Consider the following 24,388-nt stretch of genomic DNA (forward strand, 5'->3'; position numbering starts at 1 on the left):
GAGAGGGATGAAGGAACTTTTGACGCACCTATGGACGCGGACGCGTTTGCTGAGGCTTTTGGCGACTTTGGCGAGCAAAGGGAATTGAAGGGCAAGAAGGCCAAGAAGGCCAAGAAGGAGGCTGCTAAGGCTACAAAAGGAAAGAATAAGAACAAGGGCCCTGAGAAGGAGCCGGATGAATTTGAGGCTAAGTTCGCGACGGCATTGAATAAGGTGCCTTGATAATGGACATGTCATTATCCTAGCGTATGGGATTGTACAGATAATGTACATATAAGGGGGACAGGGTGTATATGATATAATCGACGTATGTATGACCTGCATTTAGATAGTTAGATATGAATATCACCTAGAGCGCCAATGCTAGAAATAACTACTCTGTACATAGCTGCCGTCCCTGCCGCCTTGTGTGTAAAGAATTTGAGTGAACCACATGGAACAATAGTTTGGATGGATCTGATGTCAATTTCAGCATCCAGCTAGGTAAGGGGCTCTTCACACTTACAGTGGGCGAGCTGTTCTTTACTAGATTCGACATTCTAGATACAGACCCCCAGGATACTTCAGTTGAGTTTAAGGCGACTTACTTGTCTATGGCTGCAGATATCCCCTCATGGTTACGAGATGCTTTTAATTCTAAGTGACCCATGGCATACTAAGTGACAGCATCTATCACTTTGCTAGCCCTCGTCTCCTTCGACTTCTTGCTCCGTCTACCCCTTTCTTCGTCAGTAACTATCGCATCCCGGAAAGAATATCCCGGGACGAATACATCGACCATGTTGTCCCAAACCCCCAGGTCGTACAAATTTTCCACATCCTTCAAATTCCAAACACGCTCCCACTCCCCAATACCCGGCCCCTCGTTGTTAGGCGGCGGCCTGCCATCCTCCGTCCTCACTAGCGATTGCACAGACTCGACGGGCCATCTCGTCCACTGCGCCTCCCAGCGCGGGTCCTTAACCCTGTCGCTGGCCATGGCGCGCTTAAAAGCAAACCCGTCGTCCATCTCAGCCTTCCAATCCTGCCACTTCATGCTCTCGTTGGTGGTGGTCCCGCAGTAGATCAAATAGAGTTGATAACCCAATAATCCCCACACGAGCGGACTCGTCATCATTGCGAGCATTGATACGCTGCCTATACCCACGTCTTCCTGAATTCCGAACGTCAGGAGTACCAGGTAGTCGTGCCAGGTGAAGCTGCGTGGTTTCCAGAGCTTCCACCCCGGATGCCGGCCGTGGATCGTCTCGGAGATCAGGCTCAGGCCGAGTATGGCGCCGTAGGAGATCAGAACCGCGGTGGTGAATAGTAGAAGGATGAAGTGGGCGTGGTTGCCGTAGCCGACGCAGTTATTTATAAAGATGCAGTGGTGGTCCATCTTGGCGACGCAGCGGTTGCAGACGGCGCAGTGCTTGGACCGCGCCGGCTTGATGAGTTGGCAGGTGCGGCAGATCTGTCCTGGGTGGAACAGTGAGAAGTCGTACGGGTACTGGCTCATGTACTTGGAGTGGGAGGCGGTCGTGATGATGCCCGGGTCGCCGTAGGCCGACAAGTAGAGGAACCAGTAGGGCAACACAATAGAGACGCTGCCGGCGATCTTGTGGAAGAGTGAGAGCCGCGGCCAGGCGCCGGGCATGAAGAGGTATTCGCTCACTGAGAGTAGGAGGAAGAAGAAAATGAGCACCGTCGGGTGCCGACCGTACATAATCCTATTTCCGAAGCGGAAACATGAGGACGTGAGGCGGCCTGAGGTGAATCGCTGGTCTAGGGACAAGATGCCATTTGGTATATGGACCATGAGTACGCGATGAAGCCATGCTATCGGTGTGTGTCTGAATAGATATCAGTATGATGTTTGTGTTGCAGATATATAGTGGTGAGAACGGCTGGTATGCTCGCTGCAGCGTTCAACTTACCGTAGAGCAGGGACTCGACCAAAAAAGGCTATTACGGTCAACAAGGTAATAGCGAGCACGCCTATCGCGATCTGGGCAATCACGCCCATTTTTCGTAACTTAGAATAATGCAGGGAGCGACACTTCGTGTATTTGGTGTCGTGTTCAATCACGGAATTGTTTCGCGATATTGTCGAAGGTGCCAAAGCAGGTCCATCTGAGACAGCTCAGAGCGATGCGTCAAATAGCAAATTGTGAGGCACAGCGCTTATCCGCTGACTCGTCTGATGATCCGGGACATGGCAGCCTGCACTCGTTAAGTCATGAGGTTTCCGCGATGCATGTGTTGAGTGAGACGGGAGCTGATGACAGTGAGTGCGAGCTGAGGAAAATGAATGCAATGCCAACTGCAGAGCTCTTCGCAAACGGCACGCAACTAGCCAACTAGCGAGGTAAGGCCCACCACCATTCTAACCTAAGTAACTCTGAGGCTGCCCCCACTGTAGCAGTGCGACGTCATAATTTCATTCTAACGGGGTGCTCAGAAACCACCGGTTGCGGCCTCAATAGCCGCATAATTCTAACCCCACGTGGCAACCCTGGAAGTCAGTCGCAAATTCGGCCAGGTGCATCACGCGTCTGGACATCGCAGCAGGCTCAACCACAAGACACTGGCGCTGCCTGACCGATTACTCCGAACAATAAAAGGCTCCGCCCAAAGGCAAATAACTGAATCATGGACCACCTCATTGCCTTTCTTTGGAGTTAGGTGTGACAAGGAATCAAGCGCGAAGATCAGACCATAGAAGACGCGACGACAACAATCCTTACCAAGCGCCATATTCAGGACACCAGGCCTGCTGCATGTATTCGAGTCAGGAGCTCGTTTATATCCACAGGGTAGTTCTTGGACGTGTTTGAGCTGGCGCAATAGCCCAGACACTTGCAACTCAGACGCCCCATTCTGCAACCCCAGGGTTTGCTTAGGGTTAGCACGATGTCTGCTGGTATCGTATATCAAGGAATTCCCGGAGGCAGCGGGGGTACCTTGTTCAAGGGCAAAAGGTTTTGGGTCGCTCATCGCGTCCCGAATAGAGCCACGGTGATCCAAAACATCGAGGTATGTTTGTCGCTCACTCGATGAAAGCGAGTGGAACTTACATGTCGCAGAACAATGGAGGCGAGGTCGTCAAGCTGGAAAAAAATGCAGATCATCTGATTGCCGACCACGCAAGAACGGATGTACCCCCCGGCTCCTACTCCTGGCAATTCATCCAAGAGTCTGTTGAGAATGGACGCCTTCAAAATATTGAAGATTACCAAAATGTCCGACCAACTGCTGAACCAAGACCTGTGGGCTCCTCCCAGATCCCGCAGAAGGGGACCAGGACTCCATTCACCCCCGAGGATGACCGGATTTTGATGGAATGGGCAACGAGGCACGAAAAAGGGGGCAACGCCTTATCCGGACATGTCATATACAAGAAGCTAGCAGAAAAGGTGGGATGTGCAAGCTGCATTTTTCGACATTGCTAACTTGTATTAGTATCCCCACCATACCTATCAGTCTTGGCGAGACCGCTGGGTGAAGAAATTATCACACGTACCACGATCAAGTGTGCCGGATGATGAAGGTTCTCCGTCTGGGGGCGCACCCGCGGCGACGCCCGTTGCTGCACTTGGATCAGCTCCATCCCCGTCAGCGGGTCGCGCAACGCCCACTTCTTCCCAGCCAGGAACCCAAAATTCACGCCCCTCGGGTGGGCCAAGCCCAGGCAGTGCTCGCGCTACCAGGGCTAAATTCAGCGAGGAAGAAGATCAGCTACTTATTGATTATATCAGGGAATGTAAGGAAAATGGGAAGCGTCTTTCGGGAAACACAATCTACCAAGAATTGGCCGAAGATGTTGGTGCACTTTGTGTTGCTTCTCATTCTACCAATGCTAATGATAGCGCAGTTTCCTCAGCACACGGCGCACTCCTGGAGGGATCGGTATCTCAGACACTTGAAGCCTCGCGTGGAGCACGACGAAGAACCGCGGCTTGAGTTGTCCAGAGCCGAACAGCGGGCCGAGCAGTCTAGGAAAGCCGCCAAGACCAGAGTTTCTGCTCTACCAGCCATTCAAGAAGCGTTCCAGCGAGCACCAGCTGGTTCTTCGCGAATCAACACGGTTGGGCATGTCCAGCCCGCTCCTAAGTTACAGGTGGTCAATGTAGCAAAGGGGAGCTTCCATGTCAAGCAGGCAACCTCAGTTGAGACGTCTTCGAAAGGTGCCCATTTTACAAATTCGGCACAGAAAGCGATTGAGGACAATGAGCTGGACACCGATGGAGAAGAGGATCCAGATGAGCTCGATTCAGAAGGCGGCAAAGGGACACTAGATGGGCTAGATGAAAAGGGCCATAACGTGGCACTTGATGAGTCAGATCCCGAGGTTGAAGAGGGGGCACCAGATGGACCAGATGCAGAGGGTGACAACGCGGCACTATACGAACCAAATGCAGAGGGCGACAACATGGCGCTAGATGATTCAGACGCAGAGGCTGAAGAGGATCCCTCGATAGGAACATATCGTGCAAAACAACAACAACAACAGTCCAATGCAACACCCAGATCAAGGCCTTCACAGCAAATTACTCACCCGGCAGCTAGTTCCACTTTCCATACGGGATACAACCCAAATAAGGAGCAGTTCTACAAAGATCTCCAGGTCTACTTAGCAAACGACACCCAGGCACGATTGCAGAGTATTTGGCCGACGGTACGAGGGCGTACATTTGAATTATGGGATCTGTGGCAGGCAGTCATGTCTCAAAAGGTTGATCCTGCAGAACGCGATTGGCAACAAATATCGGAATTGTTGTATTACAATTGGGTTCAGTACCCAACAGTGCCGGACGAGATCCGGAATTGCTACGATGTACATCTTTCCGGATTTGAGGAAGCATTGATTGCCTTTGACGAGAACAGCGACGAAGAGGAAGATGAAGATGAAGATGAGGACACGGTCGTGCAGGAGCCAGCCGCTATCAATGAACACGAAGAGGAGACTGCAAACATGGCGTTGGCTTTCACCTCTTCCCCGCCAAAACAAGCATCGTTAAAGCGCAGCTTCAATGCTGTTGGGTCGTCTGATCATATCCACGCCGAAACGCCCCGCAAACACTTTAAGTTCACCAGGAGTAGTGTCATCCCGTCAACCCCCGATGCAGTGAACGGAACAGCTCGCCTACGCCCTTCGCTTAGCGCAGCGGTATCACCTGCAGATTCAAGACACACGTCACTACCTCGATCTTCGCGGTCAACTAAGAGCAACCGTAAGGGGAAGCAAGTTGCCACCGAAACAGACCGTGCAGAAGACAGCCGAGTATTACAATTGCCTAATAACGTACATACACGAAAGCCGGCACTTGAGCCAGAGACTCAAGATTTCCGATTCGAAGAGACACAAAATGTTGAATTCAACACACCAGTGGAAGAACAGTCGCAGACTGGCATCACGCCCTCGCAGCAGCTTCGATTAGAGTCTGATGCTCAACCATCAGAATATCAGCCTTCTCCTCATGTGACTAGAACTCAACTATCTCCTGGGCAGACCACTCCCACTCCCAAGAGAAAAGCCCAGCCGCCGTTTCTGCTGGATGAGAACGATGAAGAGAACGCAGTAACGCCAAAGCCTAGATTTGGCAAAGGCCCCAACCCTGCGCTATCAGTGACACAGTCCACAAAACCAAAGCGCCGCACTTTGCCAGCATCGTTCTCCCCACGTTATCAGACTAAGTTGGCACCGCTAACAGCGCAGACACAACTTGAGCACTCCTTTCCACCTAATTCCACAGCTGAGAGCTCACGCGCGGAGCAGTCAGATTCCAAACCATGTCCAACTCAAACCCCGAAGCAAACAAGTGTTCGTCCACATGAGAATATCACACCAGCGCCATCTTCTTCGGTCCCATCCAAGGGTGCTAAATTCATCGATATCGTGGAGTATTACATGTCTTTAGGCTATCCGCAACACATTGCACGTCGCAGCCTTGATGCCACGTCGTGGAATAGGGGCTTGGCTGGCGAGGTGATGGAGAATCTCAAGAAGGGAAATGGGCTGCCAACGAACTGGGAGGGTGTATGGACGGAACGCGACGACGAGAGCCTGAGATTGATCGACTCAGTTGAGCCCGCAAAAGATCAGAAAGAGGCGAAGAAACGACAGAAGGAGACTAAGCGATTACTTACCAAGCATGGTGAAGCGCATATTGCATTGAGGAGAAAATGGTTGAATACTGTAATTGACGAGCCGTGAGTGCTTGAGTTGGCATAGGAGATTGCGCAGGGTTGTCATTTGTAGGGTCACCTTGGGTTCAGGACGACGGTTTTTGTACCCACCAGCCAGCGCTGGCATGTTGGACTTGTTTTGGTAGATCACTTAGCTGAACATGGCCTTGGAAAACAATCCCTAGATTCTACAGTTGACAATAGTACGTGGACAATTCTTCACTCGTCCGGGGAGCGATCGCCATACTTGAACACCACCGCCTAGCCTTTTTGTCGCCGACTACAAGGGATTGTAATGAGACAAACGAGTACTCAAACAAGGCTGCGCATAGCAAACTGATCTCCATCAAAGAGGATTTTTTTGAAGGCGCCTATCAAATGTAGACATGCTCGAGTATTTTTACAGTCGCTATGCTTCCAGGGAAGTGAACTGAAAGAGAAAACCTAGCTAACATCGTGAAATATTATAGTCTAGGGGCCGAAAAGCAGAAATTATGAAATTCAAGTGTATTTTCTTGAAAACTGGCTAGAATTGGGTCTGAAAGATGTAAGAGTGGCCCTTGTTGAAGCTGACTAGATCCAGGGGATGCAACACTTGTGACAAAGTATTATTCAGCAAGTGGAACAGCCTCTAGCAAGGTAAACATCATTTAGGTACTTGCGTGATGTAATTCTCACCTCGATCTCACTAGAAAAGATAACCCGGAACATGGGTTGCCAGTAGCAAGATGACTGCACGATCTTAGCCACTCGACGTCATCTCATCACTGAGCTATCACTCCCTCAGGAGCCACTTGTTTTGGCCACCATCCCATAGAAAAGTCTTGTCCAGTGTCGACAGATCTGTAACCATACAGAGAGACCTATGGACCAGATTTGTTCTGTTCTGTGGATATTATTGATTCTGACCACACACCCAGTCTTTATTTCGGCCCCCTGGACCACATGTTGTCTGTCGTGTGGCACAATGAATCTTCGTCTGCGTTAGTCACCAGAACGATGAGCTCATTCCGGGATCGACTGCCCTCAGCGCCGTTCATTTGCGTTTGGCTATGTAGGGGATAGTTGAGGATAAAAATTGTTCTGGCTAACGGACCTGTGAGCAAACAGATTGAAACGCAGAGACTCGCATCCTGACCAATAGCACGCAAAGGGTTGCTTCAAGATCGAGTGATGAGCCCAGTGCGCCAACACTGTTGGTCGCGATATCTTGATCAGGTCGTGAACACAGTGAAGAGACACAAGGTGTGGATTGAATGAGTCAGTCATGTCTGCGTGGAGCAGTGTGAATTCCACTGCGAGACGAAGTCCAACAAGGCTGAGCATGGTGACGAGTCTCTTGGTGAGCACTGGCGCCAAAATTAATACTCATTGGTAACTCAAAGCATAAGTGAGGCGACAGGCTATGCATTCCTCGACTGTATTGTCCGTTGTGACTTGTCTCGATGCATGTGTAGTTGCCATACTGGCATGTGAGGCTGGGATACGTCCCCGCCAATGAAACCTCGGCCATCGAGTACCCTGTGCAACACGTCACGTTTCCTCCTTTTGAGTAAGCAGTGAGAAGTCTGGTGGGAATTTGAGATTTCGTCGTTCATTAAGCATGACACTGCTGCCTGTTAGGCTTCCCTGGACGAGATGGATGCTAGGCCCCATATCAATAGGGTCCCATCTACCAGCAGACTGCGCCCACGTACTTCAAATGATACCAGAAGGTAAAGTGTCGTCATCATGAATGAATGCCTGTTTGGGGCGAGAATAGTACTGCCCTTGCTTGCACCGGATAACAAGCCCAACCGAGCATATGAGTCACTCGCGACTCGATGTTGGGAGGCAAAAGATGCACTGATATTGACTCATTGCTTGGGTATCAAGTAGTCGTCGGGATGGGCCTCAACGTAATCATCGGTCCCCGCGGACGGACATGTGACCCAATATCACTGTGTTTTTCGCCCCCAAATCCTTTCCAACAGAGACGAGAAAAGAGGCGTGCGCTGCGGATGTTTGGTTATACGCAACGTGAACAGTGAGTGACATGGTCATCTTAAGAACCCTGGAAAGCATAATTTGTTACCCAAGCTAGAGAATTTGATGGAGCAAAAGAGCCGGTGTTCTAGAACACTGCCAGAAGTGGAACCTGGAGGTGGCGACACCGGCCGAGAATGGACCTTGATCGGATTTCCGGAACACAGCCACATCTTGAAGGAGGACGGTGACACGTTAACCCAACAAGTGGTCCCGAGGCATTGGCATTGGATCGCCATCGCGAAAACCACCAGTAATCCTCCAAACTCAAAGTGAAGCGACGCAGCAGAAGACCTAAGACTTTGTTGGAACGCAATGATGTACAAGCGGAACTTGTCAAGGCAATGCGTAACTTGACAGGTGGGATATTGAAGCACCCTCATTTCAGCTGCACGTATCACCAAAAATTGCCCCTCCCGCTCGTCAACGTAAGGCTGCGTTGCCTTCATGATGCGTTTCCACAGGCAAAGAAAAGCACGAAGAGGCCGCCTACCAGGTACTCGGCGACACTTTACTGGAATTGAATGGCCGATGAAAGGTAAATGGACAATGGCCTGCCGGACTGCTCCTTGGAGCGACGTGAATCGGTGATCTAGTGGCTAAAATCGCAATGCTGTAGACTATTGAGAAATGGTATTGTCGTAAAGGAGGGGCAGGTGAACGTAATGATGGTTAGGATAATAGGGTACCAGACAAAAGCTGCCAAACCAACTTGCCAGAACGTCAAATGACATCCAACCGATACAACTGTAGTACAAGTATCGGTATAAGGCCCGCGGGATAATGAATGGCTCGTGCCATTTCAGAAAAGTGTGTGGTTTGATAACGGGTGCTACCGCCACCAATAACCTGACTCGAACTAACTTGCCCAGCAGTCACAAAAGCAAACCCTTGCATCCGTCCGTCGGGAAAGGGATACCAATAACCTGCGCCATGTTTCAAGATGACAGCCACTTGCAAGTGCACATTTACTGTTCTGCCAGGTTTTCTTGTTCGCTTACGTGTGGTCCGAGGAGGGCGTTCATTTTCAGTGAATTTGCCCGTGGTTGCGCGCTCCCTACCTGCTGGGTCAGAGGGGTTGAGCCAGAATCACAGGCAGTTTAGTGAACCAAGCAATCCCGGTCGCATGTAAGGCGTGAACGTATGCACAGCCCTGAGATCCAAGCCGTTGCCATGGCATAGAGCTGCAGAAGAGTCGGTGAGGTCCCAAGGGGAGATCTGTTCTATTAAGTGTTGTAGACTTGTTGACCATCGATAACTGGAGGCCCTATTTTTGGTTGAAAGAGGCTTCTTGACAGCTGGAAAAGGCGGAGCTCTTGTAGATAAGTGGTGCAGATGGGTTAGGGATTTCCTTATCTGCCCGTTTCCGTAGCAGTCGGTGGGCCAGCAGGTCCTTCTGCGGCCAGGATCACTGTCTCCCCAATCGGAGGTTGAACTAGCATATGTTAGGGCCCTGATTGGGACAATGCAGGCCATGCCAGTGGCCATGCCAGACGCGGGCGACTGAATACACACATATTGGACAGCACTGCAGCAGTGCTACGACACCCAGGGCATCAGGATATACGCGCACATATGACGCTCACCTCTATGAGTCACTTGGACGATGCGATTGCGATGACGAAATCTTGACTCAAAACTCCTGCCATGCCGGAAAGTTGGCGCAAAGAAATGAGGACATGAAAAATTTTTCAAGGTTGAAATGAGAAGGTGGAAGATATGATGCCGCACTGACTAGTCGCAGGGTGGCTTGCCAGGGTACAGAAGTAACGGGAGGGCGGATAGCTGGAGCGGTTGGGGGCCCGGCAAGGTGGTGGATATGGCGGCTGGTGTTTGAGTCCACTTCGTAGTAACAAGACCTGACAAGGGCCTATCTGTCTGTGTGACACTACCAAACCATGGCTGCATGGATCAAATGGCCAACAGACAGACGGTGCCATGCTGGATTAACCCACGGCAGTGGATGTAATATCGGTCTAGGAGAATAACATCGTGAACTTGCAGCTGCACCCCGATGAGTCTCTCTATGATAGTCTAGGCTCTACTGTATGGGGCATCGCGTTTGGTGGTTGAAAACGCCATGAGAAATTTGCTTTGGAGGGTTTCGGCAGCCAGCGTTTGAGGCGCGGGATCCAACTCCCAAGTGGACAAGCGCGAGAGGACCCTAATGAATAACACCTCTTGGATCTGTGCTTGTCATCCACGCGTTTGCCCCGAGCACTAGATACTAAGAAGAATGCTTCGAGACGGCTAGAAACTATGACGCCAGCCAAACATGGCGCTAGTGTAAGCTCCAGAGGTTAAGAAGGACTTACTTAGCCAGGCCAGCTTTCAAAGTTTATCAACACCCATATCTCCCAGACAGGCCAGGTGGCAAATCATCGCGTGAACACGGTAAGTATGGAAACTTCATGTGGACAAGTGGCCACTATTATATCAAACCGCTTGGCCTTGATGAAGCGATGTCATCCAGGCAATTTCTTGCCTTCATATGAACTTGGCTGAGGCTGGTTGATGTCGGGAACAGGATTGGATTTGGTGGCTGGTCCGGTTCCAAGCTTGCCGAGGATGCCGTGTTGGTGGTACTATGGCGACTTCCTAGGGGCATAATCCGAGGTCGTGAAGTCAAAAGATGGAAAGAACTTTCAGATTGGCTTCGCGTGTTCCTAAATACTCATGGGCTGGCGATCAATGCAGGAGAGAGGAGATACGCGTCGCCAATGATTAAAGTTAGTCTGCAAGTCACACGCCAGATGCAGTGGTGTTCAACCCAAACTCGCCATAGTTGCAGTTTGTTAGAGCGTTCTGGGTGGATGAATATGCAGTCTAACGAGGTTACCCCGCAAATGCAGGTGCAGATGACCACCGTTGACGAACCATTTCCGCCTTGTGTGTTCGTGAGAATGATGCGATAAATGGCCTACGTGTGGCCGATTCCTGCACGATGGGCTAAATCAGTAGTGGTTGTCTTTTAGATAAAGTGATAGTGGCCACCAGTGTTACATGAGGTAACTAAAGGTGATGGTGTTCACAGGTGGAATTCGGCGCCTACCATCCTACCCCTTTTCAGCACGCTGAACCTGAACTGGAACTAGCATAGTTGTCACTTTTGTGTGGTTGGTGTTACACTCTCACACATGTGCAAGGGTCCAAGAGGCGACAGACATTCCGAATCCAGACCTTGCTGACTTGGATGTCCACGCAACCACGGGTCGGCCTCAGAAGGGTGGTGTGGTAAGGAAGATAATCACTCGAACTGGCCAGCCGAGATGGGTGATGTATGGCGGGGTGTTCCAGGTTATCTATGGTCATTGCACTTTCCGACTTTCTTTAAAGCATCAAACGCCTATGTGCTCCACCTACTGTCGCTTCCCCCGCCTTCTAATATCTAAGCAAGACCCGGATCCGTCATTGATCTTTGGTTACTGATACTTCGCACTTGTGCTCAATCGTTCAACTGCCTTCTTCCTTGGACTTGGATTTGGTCGTCCTTCGCTGCTCTGCTCTCGCGCCGATTCTACGATATCCTAGCTTGTCCGTAGCAAGCATTTCGAGAAGCCCAGGAAATCATTCTACAGCGTGTGCGCATCGCTTGTTGGAGTATCAATCAATCATCCTTCTGCGGCGTCCACGTCCGGGTCAGATCCAGCGCAACAAGCAGGTTGTCCCTTTCAGTCGTTGGCCTGGTTTGACATAGCAAAGCCAACCAACAAGCAAACATATATCAAATCCCAATACTGCTCACTAGTTGCTTTCTTCAATAAACGGAAGGGTCCCCGGCCGGCTTTGCGTTTCGCTAGGATTCGCTCTCGTATCCTGCGATTCCCAACCATCATCGACTTCCCTCTTTGGAGCCTTGCGCCTCGACCATCCTCCCAAGGACCCTTCTTGCAGTATCACCGATGAATCGTTGAAGGTCCCGCGAAAGACTCCAGCAACCTGGGGCCTGGTTATATTGGTAACAAGAGAAAATTTTTCTCCAACGCCGCCTCCAAGTCCTTAAGTGGTACCACTGGACCTGGAATCGTATCCGTTTGGCGCGAAGTTATTTCGGTTAGGCCCTGGCCAAATTTCCAGCGCAAAGTTCAGGACCCTGCCAGCCCTGCAAATCTGGGAATCCCTACCATTGTCCCTCACCAATATCGAAATCCCAGATTTATAATTTCGATCCTCGAAGATGGAAGGTTGTCGATATCAGTGACTCAAACGAACCTAGTCAATTGACGACAGCTAGTGGCCGTGGATTGCTACAATCAATTCGGTCACCTCTGCTGTCCACTATCCAGGACGACTTGGCTGGTGGGATTTGCCTCACTGCCCCTACTCTTGCTATTCCGAGCAATATTTGGAACCCGAGTTAGCAGTAAGCTGAGCTGAAGCGCAGTGTTACAACGGAAAGGTTAGGGAATCACAGCCTTTCGCTGCACGACCGAGTTCCAACAGGACCGGGCATTTGGACCACTGAGAGAGCAGTGCGCGCGCAGAAAAGGACTGTGTGGCTGGACAATTTTGGGGGTGTGACTAATCCTTGGAAGGGGTCATTCGAGAACACACACGCCCCCTCCATTAGCAAGTCAGGCCAAGAACACGCGGGAAAACGCAGTCCATTCCTGCGCCTGAACCCCCCTGATGCTAAATCCCTGTTTCGACTGCTCTGGCACCCCCCTGTTCCCCGAGGGTGCTTTCTTGCCCAAAGACACACATTTTTATTAGAAAAGCCGTCACCTAGCCCAACCTCTTCAGAATTTGGGCTTTTCTTCGCACCCTTTGGCTTTTGCCATTCAGTACCCACGATTACAAATATTCACGCGCTTGCATCCACCAACGAACATTCCCAGACGATTGTAGAATCGTGCAGCGTCATCCCGAAGTAATATCAAGTTCGTGGATTCTGCGACTTGATGCCCAATCTCTCCCCGGGGGATATCAACACCAAATCTTGACATGTACTCCAACAGAAGAAGATTTTTCTCTCCTCTTCCTACCGACCACATACCAAGGTGACGGGTGTCACTCCCTCCAGCGTCACGACACAGGCGCTATTCAAAACCAGAAAAACCACACACATTGTCGGCGACTGCGTTGCATAGGGGACGTTCGCGAGTCTGGAGTTAATCTGAAAAATTCGGATGTCAGTTGGATATCGCGAGAGTTGAGAAGATGGCGAGTTACGGATCTCCCATTTATGGGGGTACCCCCAACCCCTACTACGACTACTCTGGTAGTCCGTCGCCGACACCATCGCCGCGACACAACTATTTCTACGCGCAGCAGACTCCCCAACGGCCGGCGACGCGAGCTCACTTTCGCCATGGAAGCAGCGGCCAAACCGACCACAAGACCGCCTTCTCGCCCAGATACACCAGTACCGGCGAGTACGCCACTGGCCCGGGTCCCAAAGTGAGTTCGCGAAAGCAAAGTTTCTCAAAGGGGACGCCCTGTACGCCCAAGCGCGAGCGCCGCAGCAACTCCTATTCCTACTACCGGGCCTCTCATGGGGATTCCGACGAGGACGAGGTCTTCGAGGTTAACGGCGTCACCTACGTGTTGCCAGCCCAGTCGAGGAGCCCCAGGCACCGAGATTACAATTACACTGCTGCGGGATATGGCACTGATTACTACTACTACGAACAGGCTACTGTTTTCGAGGAGAGGCCAGCATATTACGAAGATCCTATTCAACGGTCGGCAACCCGGGTCGGGCATACACACACACACACGCGACGCCAATCCGGACCCATCCCCCAACGATCCGCCACCGCCCGCCCCACCAGCTCGCACCACAAGAAGGCGCCTTCGACGGCCAAGGCTACGGAGGCCGATGCGAAGAAGCACCGTATTCCCGCGGGCTACTCTTTGAAGAACTGGGACCCGACGGAGGAACCCATCGTGCTGCTGGGCAGTGTTTTTGACTCCAACTCTCTAGGGAAGTGGATCTACGATTGGACTGTCTTCCACCATGGACCAGCTACTCCCATATCGGACATGGCTGGTGAGCTTTGGCTTCTTCTCATCCAGCTTTCGGGCAAGGTCAAACGTTCTGAGGAATGTGTTCCCAGGATTCGGGCCCAGGATAACAAGGAGATGATCGAGGATTTCATTGAATCTGGCGAGCGCCTGACTGACAAGCTGCGAATGCTACTCAAGAGATGTGAGGCTCCCATGCTCAAGGTCAACAAGCGCAAGGACGCACCCCAGCTTGGGAAGGGGTCAGGCGTCGAATTCGTCGAGACCCTCTTTGGTCGCGAGCGCGAGCTCGAAAAGACGGAACGCTTCATGCAGTCGGTCCGCCTCTGGAATCTCCGTTTTGACGCCAACTGTGAGGAGATTCTCAAAAAGCCTACATTGTAAAGGACCAAGGACATCATCTCCTTTGGATTTTCTTTCAAGTCATCATCCGGGACTAAATGGGAGGGCCTTTGATGAAAACACAAAACCACACAAAAATAGATGGCAAACCCACCACTTGTATCAACAACGGATTTTCCTTTCGGTTCGGAGTCATCATTTCCGGATTGGCAATCGCATCGCACCGGGTATGCGTTCTGCGTTTTCCTTTTGGAGAAGTCACTCCACCATTTACAGACACCGGGGCAACCTACAAGACGCATCAACTTGGAGAAAGGCTTGGTCTTCCTATTGTCTTTTTTAAGATACCCATTCATATTGCGACTACTTTCAGCCATGTGCCACCAGGAGCACACGATATAGTTATGGGACGCAGAATCCCACAGCGGCGAGGATGGTAAAAAATTTGGGAATCTAAGGGGATCGCGCATTTCACTGCGCGCGCATGTTGGTTGAAATTATTGCTCAATCACTCGAATTAATGAATATTGGATATTGTTTACATGATAATCTTGGAGTGGCTTGTTTGGGCAGAGACATCGAGGGGCGTTCTGTCATTTATTCCCAAGGTCGCTGCGAACAGCTCGAATGCGCTGAGGCGACAGGGTCGACGAGTTGGATAAATATACCCTTAGTTAGAAATTGGAAAACATTGAAAAACAACGCAACCTGATACTTAGCGCGTAATGTTATGTGATAGATATTCAAGGCAAGACATTACCTGATTCCAACCTCCTTGAGTAAGTTCAGCACGTAGTCTGTACTTGTGGCCATCACTGGGCTTGCATTGGCAAAGCATGTGCGGGAAGGCAATGCTCTAAGGCTATCAATGACGTACGACATGCAAGGCTTCGATGAGTTCTGACACAACTGGCAGTGCCAAGACATTGAGGCTACAGCCAAAATTCGTGTGCTTCGTCAAGTACTCACTGTGGGGCCGAGTCCCATGGCACTTGCAGGCTCTAGCTGCGGGGCCCAACTGTCAATTATCAGTTTCACTCAAATCAATCAATTTGTTGTTTCCTGCCTCTGTCTGTTGTTCTCAGTTGTCTGTATTCACTGTGCCATTTTTCTCATGGACTGCTACCAGTTGGGTTGTTACATGGAGATGTTCTCATGATCGTAATTTCTCGTTTGGCCATTTAGGGCTTTGCAATTTTGCCCTGTGCTCCAACCTGTTCAGCTTGGAGATGATGGTTGCAATCTGTATGCCACCTCCCCTTCCTTTTTAGCGGCATGAGACAGTGGGTGACCAAATTAGGCAATGTGATTTCTTCTCTGGGAGGACAACTGCGACACGCATTTGTTTTTTTTATTTACTCATTATCTGATTAATCGTATTCAGTGCTGGGTCTTACTAAATTTCTGGCAGCAGACGCTTTCCCCCTGCTACAAGAGATCCCCTTCCTGCGCAGGCGCATCAGGGATTCCAGGGACTCGGCTGTGTTTGTTCCGCACACAGACGACAGTGGGACAAGGCAGGTCATCATCCAGGTCATGATAGTCCAGACCAGTCTGTTCTTTCTATTCGCCAATTGTCTCGTTACCATCTCAGGTGAGAACTCAAAAAGATGGGATGGATGCCTGAGCGGTATCTACCCACGAACATCCTGTGTGCGTTGTGCTTGATCATTTAAAGAAACTTTTTGCGCATCTGTTGTCGGACAGGGAGACGCGTCGGCTTGTGATGACAAGGTTGAGGTTTGGGGGGTTCCTTGATGGAAATTACTAATTACCAGGTGCTGTGAGTACCAGGCTGGCACAACAGCAGAGACAAAGCGGCTGATATTTGCCCAGTGATGGACATGGTCCGACATGAACCAAAAAGTCAACCCTCCTATACAATGTGACGGGTCGTCACAGACTGCCATACTGTGTGGTGTGGCTGGTAGGAGGGGTACGATCAAACAGTTCCGTACGAGGTATGCGAGCTAAGACCTTTCAATTTCGGCCTTCGTCTGCTCAGTGTTAAAAAGTTTCACGCTGGAACTAGATCCCTGACATGGACGTTGCAAGATTTCTATTCACGCAAACAATTATTTTGTGAGGCAGGCTCCTTCGGTTGCTGTTTGCTGCAAGGGCGGCATGTTTGGTTCTCGTTTTCGGCCTGCTGCTGTCTCTGGCCAGACTGTTACACAATATCTGGGAGAGGTTTTCGCTTTGTGACGGTGAACACCATGAGGCGCGACACCAGCGCGTACAAAGCATCACCACGCACAATCACAATCACAGTTCGCGATGAACCCCAACTCGGCGCAGCCAGCCAGCCCTGTGGGTTGGTGGTGTACATTCCCGCGGCTGTTCCCATCTTCCATCGCGCATCACAACCGCATGCCCAACGTCCCGAGGTGTATTTCGGGGCCCATTATGCGCCTACAACCCCAATCACAAGTGGCCCGGCAGTTCAGATCACTGTCTTTGGGGGCTAAAAACAGACCTCACATCAGAAAGTGCACTTGAGGCGAAGCATTCCATGCATAAGTATGTGCAGTAGCAGCTGCTAAAGATATCTATTGGTAGGCTGACATGCAGAGCCAATGTTATCGATTGGTGCGATAATCCTTTGTATGCATCTTCCTCCACCTGGCGAATGAAACACCATTCCACACAAGGCTATGGTGCAGGCAGCTCCTGCTTATACGCACTCCCCTCCATCACTCACTGACTGCCCCTCTATTTACCTACTCAAATCATTGCCTGTTCAGTGACTTCGTCTGACGATGATGGGTCGCCTGAAGGTTATCTGGATCTTCGAAGAGGAAATAAGCGAATTGCGTTGCAATTAGCCTGATGTTCGCATGCTTACCAATATTCCGCAACGGTGTGGCATCCACCAAGAGATGCTACACTGGTAAAGTCAAAGAGGAAAATCTTTGGATTGTGCAATGGATTTATTTGCGTATGCCGATCAACCTGGAAAGTTTGGAAGATTGACAATCTAGTCGCAGTCAATCTGATGAGATATGATGCATTTCAGAGTCAAGAAGCCCCATACTCTCACTATCAATCGCAGCTATCGATAAGCTAAGCGCTTACATGCAAGTCATTCACAAGGGTCACATTCTCGTCGCTTGTGGTGGAATTTCGGCCAATGACACGGCTGAATGCATCACACTGTGAAGCCATCATCACGGTTCTTGCGGCTAGCCTTATTACTCTCCAACGCAGTATTTTACTACTGACCGACTAGTCAACAGCAAGTAGTCAGCAATGAGCCTTACGAATCCTACATTCCCCTCCTCCCGGCCGGCCTCCTCCCTTCTTCGTTGGAGGCGGCCATCGCTGTCTTACGGGGCGGGGAGGAGGGGGGGAACACGATTCACTAGCTTACGGCACCAAACAGGCCACTTCTAATTCTGACACGCAGTCGGCGGGCCGAATGGCACATCTTATTTTTGATCGGTGTAACCTCCCGACCCCGAACTCAGTCCAATGCGTACCCACAGACACAGCACATGGGAACACGGGCTATGCAGACCAGGTCGTACAGCTTCCTCTTGGCTTGTACGTCGTACTCCCATCGATAGACAGAAAAAATAGCCACTTTAGGTTGGCGGGAGCCTGCGACGACTGTATGCAGTACACTGCTTGTCCGCGCCACCCAACACACGCAACTTTTGACGGTTATGCGGATGCTTGCAGTAGTTATACCAGATGGTTGAACTGCACTAAGCTCATGTTGAATGACCTTGCAGTAGCCTTCCCTACAGATCGGGGGCTGCGGCGGCGGTTTAAAGACCCTCCCGACATGGGAAGCATGTGAGATGATCTTGGGGTGTGATTGGCCATATTTTGCCAGTTGCTCATACGTCACATATCCATTAAAGCCTTATCGACTCTCGCTTCCAGAATCCTTTTCTACTACGTGGTGGAGTCACGACTTCAATTGGACCAGCTGCTCCAGGATAGGAGATGTGGTCTGTATCGAGCTTATCTCAATGCATACTTTCCATCCACCTGCCACCAACGTCGACCAACTCTATATTATCATATTATTTGCCGTGCAACGTAAATTACGTGTAAAAGAGAAGATCTATCGTCTTGAACCTGATCCCGTATCTTCCCATGCAGTTCACCGGCGGAGCTCGAGCAGTCCATTATAACTCCTCCTGAGTTGATCTCCTTGCTTTAAGTTGGCTTGATCTTCTCTTGATGGGATTCGTTAGCTGGTTCCAGATAGGCTGGTCAGGGTCCAACCCAACCAAACAGTTGACTGTCTCCGCTCCTTCGCCCGCGTCATTGATGGCAGTACCGACTGGGTTTCTCCACTGTCCGGTTAACTTGATGTAAGTGCCCAACGAATCAACCAGCGTCCGACCGACAATAAGGGCCTCGGAAGCCCGGGTGTGAGAGAAGAAAGTCAAAAGTTCCTGGGCGCTGGCGCGGTCCCCGGATGAAATTAGGAGAGACGCGCTCTTCTCGATCATGTTGATGGAGCTGCGCGAGCTGTTCTCAAGCCCGTTCAGGGTCTTTTGAACGATGGGTAGGTACGTGTCCGGAGCCGAGCAAGTAAAGTACAGAAGCTGCTTGAATATCCTGCCGGCGAACTGGCTCGCTTCTTGGAGTTGGAAGTCGGGGTTGAGAAAGCTGCTGGGAGACCCTTTCGTCAAGTACCGGTGCTGTCCGTACTCCGATGGCACGCTCCGTACGCCCAACCACCATGGGTTGAAGGGCGCCGTGACGGAGCCAGTTGGAGCGACCCAGATACGGAGGAGGTCGGCGTCGATATCCTCGCGCAGACTAACAACCTGTCCGTACCCGGCCTCGTCATCAGAGATGCGGAAGTCGCGGACACGCTCCATCAGCTTTTCTTCCGTCAAGGGAACCATGGCCAGAGTCGCGTTCTCGAGTGCCCCTTGGGACATGTATTTGAATCCTCCATCCCGCGCAGTATAGTTCTCGCCCTGCAATCCGTAGACGTTGAAGATGTTAAAGGGCTCGGTGCCATTCGGATCCCACCAGCCCTGCTCAACGGCGAAGGAAACCAGGTTAGGAGAGCCCAAGTAGTCGGTGCCGTTGGTGGCATAGTCGATAGGGAAATCCTCGATATAGCCCGGATACAGGACGCGAACCACGTCTGGCCCAAGTCGCTCTGCCGCCCACAACCCCTGGCCACCAGCAAACTCCCAGACCAGCCAGCCCTCGTCCTTGTCGGCGATGAGATGGGAGTTGCCGCCGTAGTCGGCATAACCGTACTTGGCCATCATGTCTCCAATGATTTCGACACCTTGACGCGCGCTCGTGGCTCGCTCCAGCACAACACGAGCAAGATCACTGTATTGCAGACCTCGCTGGGGCGTCGGAGTCATATCCCATAACTCGGTGCGTGTCTCAGCCCAGACGTCGCGCACAGCGACCCCGTACTCGTTGAGGCCGCCGTTGGTAAGAGGCGCGGGGAAGCCCTCGAAATCCGAGTACTCCATGGACAGATAACGGAAAGTGTGGTTTACTTGAGGGATTTCGATGAGCTCGCCGGGCAGGACCGCATCCTCCGTTACTCCCACGGTCATAGTGGCATTATAGGCATGGTCTTTCGCCGGGAAGATCTCCAGCCAGTGACTGGACACTTCCTCACCTGTTCCGCCAACCATGACACTGCCATCGGCTGTCAACGACTTGCCGACATAGAAGGCGTAACTTGCCCTCGCGGGCGAGGCCAGGAGGAGGGGGATGGCGATGATGGGAAACATGTTTGCGAGACTTTTCACAGCCAGAGGAATTGCCATACTCCGTCGGAAAGTAACACTACGAACTTGCCCAATTACGAGGGTGAAAGCCCCGTTTGTTGACTATATTGACAAGAAATTCTTCTGGCAGACCGAAGCATCTTTGGACATATCGCGGTTGCCAAGTCGATACTGCAAATGACGCGAACCGTGCCCCACCAATCCGCGAGGAGGTAACGGGAAAAGATGGTTCAGTTCTCTCTTGTTGTCAGAAAAGTGTGTTCATATTAGTTCTTCTGTGCTTCTGATCAGGCCGAGATTAATGTCTTATGGCCAAGTGCCACAGTGGCTTCAGGCAGTGGCTGTGTACACGCTAACTAGCTACGGGAGACTACAGTTAAGGTGACCATAGACCCCCCCGGTTGAGCCGACCATGACCTCACGTGATGTTAAATCACTGGGTCCAGGTGACTATAATGGGGTAGATAATCCCTCCGTTCTCATTAGTTGGAAAATATGTGAAAATTGGGTCTAGCTGACCATAGAATCGAAAAAGAATTCCGATTTCGATTCCATTCTACTTTCCCTAGTAATAACCCGTTATCCGCTACTTCTTCCTCGTAATTCGGCTAATCGTTCTACGTAACGATACAGTTATATAAGGATATAGTAATTATATGTCTAAATCGACTTCAAATCGATTTTGGGTTAATTCTTTTTTAGCCCTAATATTACTTCAGTGAAGGTCAACCCTCGCAGACTCACTACAACCAGGTGACTTACAGCTGGAACACCTGCCATGGCAGTGCCAGATGGGAAGCCAATCATAACCCCTGCAGGAGCCCCGCCAAGCGTGGACGACTTAGTCGCGCTCCCTCAAACCTAAGTTTGTGATCTTCTTTCCTTCGCTCCTTAGCGTAGAATCTTCGTCGATAGCACCTAATCGAGGTCTCTACCAATGCGATGCAACCCAGGTCGTGACAACTTCTACAAGGATCGTATTACCTACGCCGGAGTTAAACGACATAAGTACTTCTAAATCGGTTCTTAATCGATTCTAAACTAATTAAAAATCAATTTAGAACTAACTATAGAATAATTTTGTTATATTTAGGCTAGAGTTACTGCGGAAAATCTCTACGGATTTAAAAAGATAAGTGTGGTCGGCTTATATTAGGAGCGCCCCGTAAATATTTGATTGAAGTGGGGGGTTGGTCGGCTGAACTAGGGGGGTCTATGGTCGCCTTCACTACAACCACGGTAACGGGGCCTCAATCGGTCAGGTAGCCGCTGTTTGAAAGAAAAATTTACAGATACGCAAGCACAGGCTAACGATATAGATTATAGCGTTCGGATGATGCCGATATGCAAGAAACGACGTGCGCAATCTTCCACTTTTCAAGGACTTAGCGTCTCCACGGGAAAGACGCCGATATGGAGCTTATCTTTGAAATAACAGACCCCCGGTTTGCTGGGTATATCCCTGGGAACTATTTGGTAACTTGGGAGCGAGCTTAACATTGGTTAATGGCAGTGTGGGTACTGGTGCCGTGTGTGTTTGATAACCAGCTGACTAAGTAACTTGAGGGCTAAGATATGTAATTGGTGTCGCACTTACCTCCAATATTTATCCATCTGCCACCAATGCCCGACTTCGTAGTGAAGGCAGCTGTTCAACAGACCCCAGAATATAAGACAAACATCGGAAATACGGGCGCGATCCTTGCAGGTCCCTTTGCAAGATGTGTCAAACCCACGCGGGTCTAGCAGGGAATAAAAACCTGCCATCCTCTTCTTTCTGTCGGGTTCGCTGGGATCGTTCGGTGTGCACCCACCACCAAAAAAATCCTGACCAACTTCCTAAGTCGGTTGACATGGCATGCTGGCATTACATTACGTACTGCCCCACCAGTTTCTTTAACGTATGCCGTACGGAAAGAAACACGTTGCACTGAACATTCTAGGTGTGTTATCAGGCTCCTTGGGCTGCAGACGCGCGGGGTCGAATCGAATAAGAGTTGGGCCCCACGACGGGCCGCGATACTCGAGGTGTGGCTGCAGCGGGTTGGCAGGCGGTATGGTTCGGAGTTGATGGCTGAGGGCTTACGGCTCCACTTCGCCATGTTGCACACACAGTGTTCGCCGGTTACGTTGGGTCACTCTATTCTTCTTCCGGGACCAAATTCAACCTTCAGCGCTTTCTGTTTCTAGGATGAGAATGTTGAGGTCGCCTCAATGTGCAAAGGAGGCTTCGAGTCAGCAGAGCATGTTGTTATTGCTTGAACCTAGATGGGGCAGAGCATTATTGTATAGTTCTGTTATTTTGCTTCACCATATCAGTGTCGAGGAAGTTTGCCAAATGGCAGAGCATTGCATACACAGGTAAGAATGTCAGTCAAGTAAGTTTGAAGAAAACAAAGTAACCAAAGCTGCAATTTGTGCTATGCTCATCTTTCTTTCTGGGACAATACCCTTTCTTCCTCTGGATAGAAACTAAACCAAGGAACGTACTCAATAACCCCGTGTTCTACGTAGTAGACCTCCTTTTCGCACCGTACTGCCCATAAGCAATATTCTCTCCATGCTTTTCAGGAAAAACGGACGTGACACTGTCAAAATCTCCAGGGTAGACCATATAAACGAGTATCTGACATCATCTGGCGTTCAGGGGCCGCCGGAATACCCACTGGCTGGAACTGCCTTCGAGTTGTCTAGGCGGTAATCACACTGCGACTTGGCCCTCGGTACAATGAAATCTGCGGGTTAGTACTGGTAAGTGGTGTATTGGTGCTCGATCTGGTAAACCCCCAAAGTGTTGGTAGTTACCCATATTCACAAATGGCTTCAACTGAAGCATAATGAATAGCTTATATTACTTGACCCCAATCCTTGTTGATTGTCGCAATTCCTCCAGGATTAACCTTGTAGAAAGGAGCAACCTTTGCGGCGAAGTTCTGTCCAGCTGTCTCAAGCGGATTCAGTTGCAACGGCGGAGTCCTGACTGTAATTGGCTTGTCACATTGTGCTTTGGCTGAACGGCGCAGGAGCTACGTAAGTTAGCGCATGAGTGTCCAGCGAGTGGATATCTCGTGCGTCAGCCAGTGGTGTTTGAAAATCCCGTCGCCGAAAGCGATGTTGTCGGCCACAGACTCTGCCGCCTAATCAGGCGTGATGTCGGGCATTGCGAGGATGTGCCTAGCGTACTCTCGCATGCCAAGGGGCATGCTGCCGAAGATCTATGGTTTGGTGAGCTATGTAGACGAATAATGTGTAATCAAGGTTTATGGTTTATTTACATTGATCATGTGATCTTTGCTTGTGGTGGATTTCTTGTGACGGCACAGGATCCAGGGGTTATCACAGTCGGTGTAGGTCACGTTGTACACGTCAATTTCGAAATGCAAGTAGTTGTAACTTTCGGTCCTCTTCTTGCAATCCTCGGGTATCCAGCCTGGAGCCCGCGCTCGACTTTATCAAAATCAAAGGCTAAGCTGATCATTGGCTTCTTGGATGGTGCGTCTTGTGCAGCCGCAGTAGGAAGGTATGCTGACAAGGCGAACAGAAAAAGAGTGGCAAGATCATTGCTGCCGTTAGTGCCACTTTGAGGGAAGAGAGGGTTAAGGGCGGATATGTTCAGGAAGCTGTGGGGTATCTTGCTTTGAGAAAAGTAACTCGGGTGTGAAGAACGCTTGTTTTATACCTGACCTTCAGGTGAAACAGTGTCTTCTTCAAGACTGTCAATCGAATGTTAGTGCTTAGCATGGATTTGGGATAAAACTGCCAGGTATATCAAGAGCAACGGCACCAGACCGGGGAGGCAGGCAAGGGCAGCTTATTTGTTGAACTTCATCTTGATAAATTCGGCAAAATTTCAAGTATAGGAAGGGATGGAGAAGCTTTGCAATCGCACATATAATCTTTACTCGCCATTTTATAGCATGCTCCATTTAGTGTAGTAATGTTAGAACCAACATACTATATTTGAGCTACATTTACCCAACGCGGTGTTTATAGGGGCTTTTCAGACCTATCAGTAGTCCCAACTCTGGTGTTTACACACTTAAGCGTGCGGTCGTAGAATTAAGAGAGACTGGTTCTGCATTGTAAGGGGTAATTTGTACAGAAAATATAATTAGGCCCTCCAGTGATTTCATTCCCATTGCATGTGGGAGGCCTTCACT

General features: G+C 50.4%; 6 protein-coding genes across 6 annotated transcripts; 2 read left to right on the top strand and 4 right to left on the bottom strand.

The window, feature by feature from the left end:
* Positions 1-655: 655 nt before the first annotated feature.
* BCR38DRAFT_348178 (DHHC palmitoyltransferase-domain-containing protein) lies at positions 656-2,005 on the bottom strand (the record flags this gene model as incomplete). The annotated part of the gene is made up of 2 exons (XM_040856402.1): positions 656-1,832; positions 1,917-2,005. 2 exons carry the CDS (start codon positions 2,003-2,005, stop codon positions 656-658), a joined length of 1,266 nt encoding a protein of 421 aa, XP_040713473.1.
* Positions 2,006-2,892: 887 nt separating this feature from the next.
* On the top strand, positions 2,893-6,196 carry BCR38DRAFT_411274 (uncharacterized protein; the record flags this gene model as incomplete). The annotated part of the gene is made up of 4 exons (XM_040858558.1): positions 2,893-3,015; positions 3,066-3,395; positions 3,442-3,801; positions 3,854-6,196. 4 exons carry the CDS (start codon positions 2,893-2,895, stop codon positions 6,194-6,196), a joined length of 3,156 nt encoding a protein of 1,051 aa, XP_040713474.1.
* A 7,157-nt stretch (positions 6,197-13,353) lies between these two features.
* Positions 13,354-14,544, top strand: BCR38DRAFT_348494 (uncharacterized protein; the record flags this gene model as incomplete). Its single annotated transcript, XM_040856426.1, has 2 exons — positions 13,354-13,593; positions 13,828-14,544. 2 exons carry the CDS (start codon positions 13,354-13,356, stop codon positions 14,542-14,544), a joined length of 957 nt encoding a protein of 318 aa, XP_040713475.1.
* Positions 14,545-15,777: 1,233 nt separating this feature from the next.
* Positions 15,778-16,591, bottom strand: BCR38DRAFT_440067 (uncharacterized protein). The gene is made up of 2 exons (XM_040860681.1): positions 16,339-16,591; positions 15,778-16,285 (listed from the first exon to the last, which is right to left on the bottom strand). The coding sequence occupies exon 2, from the start codon at positions 16,089-16,091 to the stop codon at positions 15,873-15,875; it is 219 nt and encodes a 72-aa protein (XP_040713476.1). The 5' UTR covers positions 16,092-16,285; positions 16,339-16,591; the 3' UTR covers positions 15,778-15,872.
* A 1,830-nt stretch (positions 16,592-18,421) lies between these two features.
* BCR38DRAFT_440069 (peptidase family C69-domain-containing protein) lies at positions 18,422-20,490 on the bottom strand. The gene has a single exon (XM_040860682.1). It carries the CDS (start codon positions 20,265-20,267, stop codon positions 18,639-18,641), a length of 1,629 nt encoding a protein of 542 aa, XP_040713477.1. The 5' UTR covers positions 20,268-20,490; the 3' UTR covers positions 18,422-18,638.
* A 2,875-nt stretch (positions 20,491-23,365) lies between these two features.
* On the bottom strand, positions 23,366-23,659 carry BCR38DRAFT_348108 (uncharacterized protein; the record flags this gene model as incomplete). Its single annotated transcript, XM_040856399.1, has 2 exons — positions 23,366-23,443; positions 23,504-23,659. Coding segments are annotated over 2 exons (234 nt in total), but the record flags the coding sequence as incomplete, so codon positions are not given.
* Positions 23,660-24,388: the final 729 nt, after the last annotated feature.

Source organism: Pseudomassariella vexata (assembly GCF_002105095.1).
Source record: "Pseudomassariella vexata strain CBS 129021 chromosome Unknown BCR38scaffold_10, whole genome shotgun sequence".
In the NCBI taxonomy this organism is placed as follows: Eukaryota; Fungi; Ascomycota; class Sordariomycetes; order Amphisphaeriales; family Pseudomassariaceae; genus Pseudomassariella; species Pseudomassariella vexata.